Genomic DNA, 9,561 nt, shown 5'->3' on the forward strand with positions numbered 1-9,561 from the left:
CAGCCTAGGCCATTCTATGATTCTATGTTATTAATCTGCAGACTTAATGCTAGAAGTAATAATGGTAGTGCAGAATTCAGAAGAAAACTGACTACGGAGAGTAGTTCTTAAAACTCATGCCTAGACCAACAGCAAAATACCCTAAAATAATCTACTTTTGTGGCACCTATTTGTGTTTTCTTCTAACCTGAAAAGCCTTTATTAATTAATTTGTTACACTATATATACAATATGACCATAATTTTGCATTTCAAATTACCTCAGCAGTTTCCAGCCCATCAAATGTCATACAGATATCAAGGTCACTTTGTTTGAAGCCAAGGCCATTTTTTGAGGAGCCAAACAAATTCAGCTTGGTTCCTGTAAGAGATATGATGGGTTTTAACTACGTATCAACACAGAATCTCAAATTGTTATAGCTTCAAACCATTGCATGTCTTTTTATACAGGTATTAAAGCATTACTATTCTTCTACACTATATCAAAACTTATTTGCTTATCAGCTTTGCTTGAGGAAAGAATCTCTACTTTTACTGGATCTGAAAGATCCAGAAACAAGTTAGATCTTCCAATAATTAATACAATTTTCCAATAATCAAATAATCAGTATGCAGGTCCAAGCTGAAGTCTGATAAAAAATGTAGTACTGCTCTCAGCAAATATTTTTAAGGGACATATCCGTCCACATACCTGGCTCCAGCCAATAAAATCTTTTTAATTTTAAAGGACTATGAACCAAAGTCCAGGTGCTACAGTTAAGAGCTCCAAAAAGAAAAACAAAAAATTCAAATAGCTAGGTTCTGTAGAGAGGTCAGATGTTCTGCCTGTATTTTAAAATATTCTCAGACCAGTAAGTTTCAAGAACTACAAAAAGTCTCTTGTTTCTAAGAGCAGATACAACAGCAAGAAGTCTGGCTAATGAATAAAACTAAAGCAACAATTATAAAATTGTTCCGTTACTGCTTTGATTGTTGTCTTCCTGATTTGTCATTGTTCCGTCCTACTCAAGTGCTGTATATATGACTAAGTCAAAAAAGACTTAAACCAAAGCCGTAAAATTAAAAGTTAAACCAGAAATGATGTAATGCAGTATAGCAATGCTGATCAACAATATAGATTAAATGCTCAAAACTGAAGCATTTATTATGCCAACATGATATATTTTCTTGGAGAACACTCAGGTATAAGCACCTCAAAGCATAAATATAACGCTAAAACTGCCTAATTACCTGGGAAATCATGTCTAATGAAGTTTTCCAAGTTTTGTCTTATATATTCACGTGCCTGATCCTCTACAATATTTGGAGCAAAATCATCTTAAAAAAAACACAAAACAACAAAAGACAACAATGTAGGCAAACTGTTCTTTAGAAGGAGTCAACAGCAAAGATGTAGATGAAAAAAGTGAGGGGTTTACAGCAGGGCAAGATGAGGAGAGAAAAAAAGCAAGAGAAGATTCACATTTGAAGGAAAGAAAGCAAGGATGAAGTAGAAGAGAAATACCTGTTCAAAGAAAAACATTAATTAGACAAATAATGCAGTTTGTCTCGTCAGAAATGGCGAGAGAGAAAGGAAGAAAGTTGGGTCACTCTGAAAAGAACAAAAGTGGAGAAATGTTACAAAACAGTTTTTTGACTCTTTTTTTCTAGAACACTGAAGTCTTTATTCATTAAAAACTACAAGTTAAAGAACAGTTATGAAATTCAAAGTAGACAGAAATGTAAAAGCATCAGTTAAAAAACCCACCCAAAATTAAACTTCTACAGATTATACTACAATGCCTAAAGGAGTAATCAGGCAGCCAGCACGCAGAAGATAAATCTAAACATTTGGTATTTCACTCAATAGAAACTACTTAGCAATCCTATTAAAGCCCTTACAAATCTTAGAATTCTGTCTAAGAGAATTAGATGCAGTGTAGTAAATAAACCAGTTCCCTTTAAAACACTGTTAGCCTGTGGTTATTTCATGTTTTGCAATTCTTCTTCTACCGCACAAAAATATTAAAAAGAAAGAAACTTACGGTAACACTGGACACAAATTTGATCTAGAATAACTGAAAATCTGTGTGTCAATGCTGGCAGTGGGTCGAGCTCAATTTTCTTGAAGTCTTCTGGGCAATCCCTCTTTAAATGACCTTCCCGTTTGCACAAGCTACATACTATTGTGGGAGACTGCAGGAACAGAAAACAAGATTCGTTTGAAAAACTACAATCATATTAATGAATAGGAGCAAAACTGTCACATAACTGACAACAGAACATAAGCAGCATGTTTATGTTCTGACATAGCTTACTTACCTTGCCCTTAGTAAAAGCTGGTTTGCTGAATTCATAAAAGAGTTCAGATTCTAAACACTGTTCAATTGTTCTGTTCTCTTCAAAAAGGTTTCCCTTTTCAGTAAGATCCTCTTGACTCAAATTGATCCTCAGAGGTCCATCCACATGTTCTTCTAAATGTCTGTTCTCATATTTATCAATGATAGAAAAATCTTCCTCTTCCTCTGACAGTGCATCATCCTCTCCAGATCCAGTGCATGTGTTATCGAGTTCATCTCCAGCTCCTGTGATAACACCACACTCTCTCTGGTTTAGAATACTTGGTTCTTCCTCCTCTTCCTCCTCATCATCCGAGTTAATAATTTTGGCTATTTGATTCTGTGCTGAATGTATGATTTTTAGGGGGGATTCATCCAGTTCATCAGTACCTTCAGTGCTCTCCTCATCAACGTCAATCTTGTTATTCATTACACCACTGCACTCTAAGCCAAACTCATCACTCTCTGTAAGTGCAGCATTTTGAAAACCTTCTAAGTCTGAAGTGCTACATGTCTCCATATCATGTTCATTCACTGTAACAGGGAGACCTCCACTATCACTGTCTTCATCTATTCCCTCCTCAGTAGTCAAGGTATTATTCCATCTTCTTTTTTGTTGTTCATGTTCTTCCTCTTCCTCCTCTTCTTCCCCTTCATTTCCATTCTCTGTCTCTTCACAACTTGGTTTAAAATCCTCATTATCTCCAGAAATAACCTCCTCAATTATACAGTCTGAATCTTCATGGACAATTCTCAAATGACTTATATCAGCCATTTCTTCTTCTGTGAAGCTTTCTGAGGCATCATATTGTTTCGAAGGATCAATTCCATGTGCTGGGAGTATACCTGTAGTCTCTGTCATGCAATCTTCCACTACTGCTATGTTTGGTTTACCATCCAGGTTGTGCAACTCAGAATTTTCATGCTTTGTAGCATCTTTTCTATGGCCTAGCATTTGGGATTTCTCCTCACTGGCATCTGGAAAGGATTTTTTGCTCAGCTTTGCACTTTTTTTGTGAGGCAAGGCAAAATACTTGTAAGTTGCTCTCAGGCAGTGAAGAATATATTCATACACTAGCTGGCTGTTCAGAGTTCTTGCCACATTCCTTTTGACTGAATATGGGTCTAGCAGAAAGAAAAAGTGAGCCGGCAGTGCAGGAGTTAACTTTTTTTAAAAATAGTAATACACTTACATGCTTACAAAATCTGAATGTACTACTGTTAGTTACTCTAAAACATTATGTAGGGACATAGGATCTATGAATTGTGCTAAAGACAATTTTAACATCCCTTTAATGACTTTGAATAAAGTTGAAACAATAACCCAAGAGAAATATTACCTAAATTGATTTTTTTCAAAACATATTCTACTATATTATTGGGAGTCACAGTCCAACACTGAAAAATTCTAAGTTATTACACACAGTGTGAATAGCCACAACAGCATCCTAGAAAATTAGAGTAACAATTCTTTGAAGTTTTCTAGTATATATACCTTCCACGGCAATGCGCTTTTTAGGCCAGTCCTTTGATTCACGAGACAGTGTTTCTTTGAGTCGTATGCTAATAACCAAATCAGCCATATTGAACTCCAAGGCGTAGAAACGAAGCAGTTCTACCCAGAGCTGGCCAGCAGATGCTGAAGACTGCTGTCCTGAATCAAAAACTAAGGGAACCTGTGAATTACAGAAGAAAAGCTTAAACAGTGTTTAATGTACAGATGTTTAGCTGTTACACTTCCTTGATTTTGATCTATAATGTAATATTACAACATTTATAGTTGCTTTTATAGTCTTGCAATTGCAATAAAAACTTCATTAAAAAAATGGGAAAATGTAATATAAACTCAGATTATAAAACTTCAAAATGAAATGTTACAACAATGATAAAGAATAGCATCAGCAATTAATAAGAATTTTTTATTCAACTGTTTATGATATAATTAATTCCTGAGAAAATATCGAAAGTATTCTAATTGGACAGAACGGATTACATAGTAGCCTAATTTTTAGCAAAGCCTAAATTATATTGTTAAATGTCATAACATTACATGCAGTTACAATTACATACAGTAATACTGTTTCTTGCAAAGTTGGTATAAAATAAGTAATTTGCAAGAACAGTTAAAAGCTAAGAGGAAATATTTTTCATATGCTTATTCTAATTCTGAGATAACATTACTTCAACCCTATAAGCTAAAGAGTTTAAAGTAACACCTCATTTCCTGTTACTTTCTTAGCACCAAGAGGTAAGTGTAGTAAGCCTTGTTATCAAATAGTCATGTAATATATTGTGGTTTTGCAACATAAACACAAAACAAAAATAGAAGATGGTTCTTTTTTTCGAGAAGGTCAATGACTGCTAGACTACCAGAAGCAAATTAAATAGTTCAGACCTTGCCCCTTCTAGGTGAAGTTTCTTGTGGCAAGTCAGATTCATCAGTGGGGTTATGCTCCCAAACCACAGCATCATTCTCAATTTCTTTCAGATGAAAATTAGTTAATTTGTTCAATGAGAATCCTCCAATCTAAAGGAAACAGAAAAAGAAACATACTGCTAAACATCATGCGAACTTTAAATCTTGCCCTCTCCATGGTAGTAAGCCAAGTTAAAACAGAACAAGTTTTAAAATAGACCTGTTCCAGGCCTATAATATGCCACAACCTGCCCTTCTCTCTACACTTCTTTACAAAAAGCTCTCAAGAGTTCAGGGCTTTTGGAAGGGTATACATGTGTCATAGAACCTTGTCTTTGCATATTGCACAAGCATAAAAATGTTTTTTTAATCACACAGATATATACTATAGGACAGCCTCCCATTCACTGCAGAGAACAGTCACTCAAGTATTGAAGGAATTTTTTAACTGCAAGGCCTGTGTAGTTGCTTATGGGAACTGAAACATGCACACTAAATATAACAGGCAAGTGCAAATAAAAAATGAGTGACATGAACATAACACCTGAATGGTATCCTGCAAAACTGGATTCTGGATTTGCGTCCACAATACAACTTGTGATATTAAGATGCATTTCAGCTTCTAAACACAAGAAATAAATGCTCTAAACCCCTAGTTTTATCCCATGGGAAGATATCACACTAGCGTTCTCTGCAACTGTGGTCTACATTTTGAAAAATTTGATGTCAAAACCCAAGACGCTGTTTTGGGATGTAGCTATGTGAACTCAAGAGATGTCAAGTGTCTGGAAGAAAGGATGAAGAAATGAGGATGCTGATTGTTCTGAAGTGCATTATTCAATGCCCAGCTCTTCTTACTCACAAAAGGGGCAAGAGAGCACTTAATTCTATGTCTAGGACTGTGAATTGCTTCCTTACAGTCAAGCATACAAAGGTTAGGTGTAGTCTGGCTGAATTCATATTCTTTCTGAATTTCTGCAGAGATGGCTCGTGGCCTGCTCAGAATTACAAGAAGCTGACAGGTTACACACCATCAGAAGTGACTGGTCCTCCCACTCATACTATTCAGTGTACTAATAGACATACCCATGATCCCAAGTAGACAGGTAGGAAAGGCTCTTTCCTCTGTTGTAGAAAGAAAATAACCATTAAAGCGAACACATAAGGTGATAAGCCTCCCTCTTCAGGACGATCAATACAGCACAACTGTAAAAATAAGTTGTGCAGTCATTATTGTTTCAAGTGATACGAAAAGTATTTCATCAATGACTACTTAGAAGTCTGTCGCACTAAATAGTGACAGAAACTCAGACATCTTTAAGCTCTTATGAGATGGACTTTGTTGTCAAGGCCTGCATATTTACTGGAGTCATTATTACCATAATATTTTCAGCACAAGAGCCACAGGATGCAGACTGGCAAAACAGACAGCATACAGCACATCTCCAAAAATGATGACTAACTTCATGTAGATATAGTAAAAGTCAAAAGTTCTACAATCTTTTTCTTAAATCATTTTTTAATTGGAGGCACACAAAGTTGTGGAACAACTTATTTTACTTCACAAGAAAGTTTTTATCTACATATGGAAACAAGAAGCTTTTTCCTTTCATTTTTTCATGAAGGATTAAGCTTATGGGAATCTGGTAATTCCTTTTCATATACATTCCTCTGACTTGTTTGGTAATAAAGCAGAATATTTACAGCCTGCATGCCACTGGCTGAAGCATGAAACTTCACTTTTGACATGTAGTGGAAAATTACAACACAGAAACGATAGTTGTATAATAAAAGTTACTATTTATTAAAAAAACATGTAAATATCCTTTTTCCAACAACTGTTTTCTAAACTATGCCTTCAATCTTACCAGCATAATGTTAATGTTCATTCAATACTTATACACAGATGCAGGAATACAAATGAACCTTACCTTTGCCCAGTACCTGAAGGCAATCACTAAAGGTACTACAGTAGGTTCCAGTTTTCCAAGTGTAGCCAAAAGATTTGTTGTCAGACAAGCATTCTCATTCCCCGCACTCACTTTACAAATAAGGCCACTAAAACCCAAAAAAAAAAAAAGAAAGAAAGTAAAAGATCTTGGAAGTTTTGTAAGAATAGACATAGGTCAGGTAACATCTCACAGAAGAGTGTAACAGAAGGCTGTAAGGGAAGATCAGTAGCCTCTCAAAGACACTATATCTACATTAAAAGAAGTACAGAATGACAATCTGATTTATGGTTAGGTTGAAAATATATGCATTACAATTTCCTGTAAAAGTGTTTTCAAATACAATTAAAATTTAAGTATTTGATTCTAAGGACACTAATTCACTGAACTAGAAAAAAATACAAATTTCCTTTATGAACCAAAACCACCTTCCCGTACCACGCTCAGAAGAAAACAGTTTCTATGCTGTTTGCGCAGCACAATAAATATTTTCAGTGAAATATCAAGGAAGCAGTAAATAATTGGTAATATCTCAGCATCCGTAGCTCATTATAGAATGTTTCATGAATCTTAAGTGATATCCATTAAATGGGCAAAATAAACCGCCTTTCACTTGTTCTCAAAATACTAGTGAAGCTAAGCAAGGTGATCTTGCCCTTATAGAAATCTATAATTTAATATTGTATTTACATTATCTATAAGGAAAAGTTTCTGCTTAAGCAGCTATCCCAAATGGAAGGGTAAGTAAGGGTACATGCTGGAAGCCATAACGGTTGAAGGGATTGGGAAATACACAGCTGAGGACAGAACAACCCTTACCCTCTGATTCTAGGCTAGGAATGACTTGCCCATGAGTGTTAGTTTGTGTTTCAAGATCCATGGAACTGTAATAATTTAGTACAGAAACGTCATTTTTCAGATGTTGGTACATATAATTTACATTGCTATATACTATTAGAACACACAAAGTGACAACCAAGACCTTTGCTTTTCTTTGCACACCACCACTGGTATTCTAGCATGGAAATCTGCATCCACTTCCGTAAAAGACTCTAGGTGGGAGAAAGAAAAAGAAGACCTGTTAAGCCTGGTGTTGACAAAAAAAAATATGTTGAACTGGATGCAATTTGACAAGTACAGCTAGAATCCTGACTTCTTAATGAAATTAACTCATCACATCTGATAGATTAATCCTCTCATTATTTTAAAGCCATTTTTTGTATGTGATGGGAAGAGTATAGTCTAATTGATAAGCACTGTTAAGAAAATACTCAGGAAGAAAGGAACTTTTCAAAATTCAAATACTTCACAGGTATAATTAAGTAGGTATATCTTAGTTAAGTGCTGGCTTCAGTAATCCAGGCATATGGATAGACCAATGACATCTGTAAAACAATGTTAGTGTGAAAGATTAAAAAATCAAGAGCATTATGTCAGTAACGGCAATCTAGAAACGGTCTAAGTATAAAACAGGGTTACTAACATGATGTCTTATTGCTATGCCTAATTTTTAATTTCTTCTTATTCTTCTTTATTTAGGTTTCCAAATATAATTCAACTATATTTCTATTTTAACACTAAAACAATATAGATGCCACTACAGTCCTTTCTCCAAATGGAGATTATTGATCCAAAATGGGTTTATTTTTTGACACTTCATTGTTTCAATGGGCCAAGTAGAGAGGAAGCTATGACATAATTTTAGACATGCAACTCAAAAATTTCTTGATGTTACCCAGCCATTTGGACACTTGATTTCTTCAAAAGAATATCTTGCTTTTGCCAATGGGGTACCTCAAATGCCTGTCCCTGCACCTTCTGACTTGCAGAAGGCTTTACACAAACACATTAGAGACATTTCAAAACACATTAGAGAATCTAACTTCTTCAGGGATCTGGGTCTTCATTCCTTCAGGCTGGCTGAACAACAAACCCATTCTCAAGGACTGTAATGGTCATTGACCAGACAGGAAGATGCACATACAACTGGGGTGAGGGTGGCAATGAGAATAATCTAAGTCAGTAAATACATGGATGTTTAAAATACATGTTTGGAACTATATGGTCTGATTTCCCGTGGGCATAAAGCAAGGCAAGGAAGTATTAAAGCTACTTTTTGCAATCTGCATTTAAAGACAGTTTCTTTTCCATCTTTTCGGGGGGTTTTTTTGCCTGCATATGCTTAAATTGGTTTAATAAGTGCACTTATTTAAAAATCTTGAACTTCACTCACGTGTATTAATGCACAGTTGCATTAATTACCTGAGAAAAACATGCATCTGTATGCAGTCACTTGCACACAGCCTGTACTAATAGGAATGTACACATAATTGGAAAAGAGTCCAGACTCTGAAAGTACATCGCCAAGTTTCTGATCACGTTAGAACAGCTTAGGCTACCTTCTGTACTATACGCGGCTAATAGAGCAGTCTGTGGAAAGAAAGGCAGCAGAGTCTACCTCCTACTATGAATCTCTCATGGCAACACAAATAATGGGATTTCAATAATCATAAAACTGAATCCAAAGGTAATTCTACCAGTGTGTTATTTCCTGCAGTATTTTTCAGTCTCACATCTTTCTAAAACAAGAGTAGCATCCTCCTGGAAAAGCTGGCAGCTCACAGCTTGGATGGGTGCACCCTTCGCTGGGTTAAAAACCATTTGGATGCCAGGCCCAGAGCGTGGTGGTGACTGGTGCTGCATCCAGTTGGTGTCTGGTCACCAGTGGTGTCCCCCAGGGATCAGTACTGGGCCCAGTCCTGTTCAATACCTTTATTGATGACCTGGATGAGGGGATTGAGTCTACCCTTAGTAAGTTCGCAGATGACACCAAGCTATGGGGTAGTGCCGATCTGCCGGAGGGTAGGAAGGCACTGCAG

The 9,561-nt window shown here is 36.0% G+C and overlaps 1 protein-coding gene across 1 annotated transcript; it reads right to left on the reverse strand.

The window, feature by feature from the left end:
- Positions 1–259: 259 nt before the first annotated feature.
- LOC104272995 (terminal uridylyltransferase 7-like) lies at positions 260–7,734 on the reverse strand (the record flags this gene model as incomplete). The annotated part of the gene is made up of 9 exons (XM_009868158.1): positions 260–360; positions 1,230–1,316; positions 2,024–2,174; positions 2,301–3,442; positions 3,813–3,993; positions 4,713–4,844; positions 5,820–5,939; positions 6,665–6,791; positions 7,665–7,734. Coding segments are annotated over 9 exons (2,111 nt in total), but the record flags the coding sequence as incomplete, so codon positions are not given.
- Positions 7,735–9,561: the final 1,827 nt, after the last annotated feature.

The sequence above is a fragment of the Apaloderma vittatum genome, unplaced genomic scaffold (genome assembly GCF_000703405.1).
Source record: "Apaloderma vittatum isolate BGI_N311 unplaced genomic scaffold, ASM70340v1 scaffold45174, whole genome shotgun sequence".
Lineage (NCBI taxonomy): Eukaryota > Metazoa > Chordata > Aves > Trogoniformes > Trogonidae > Apaloderma > Apaloderma vittatum.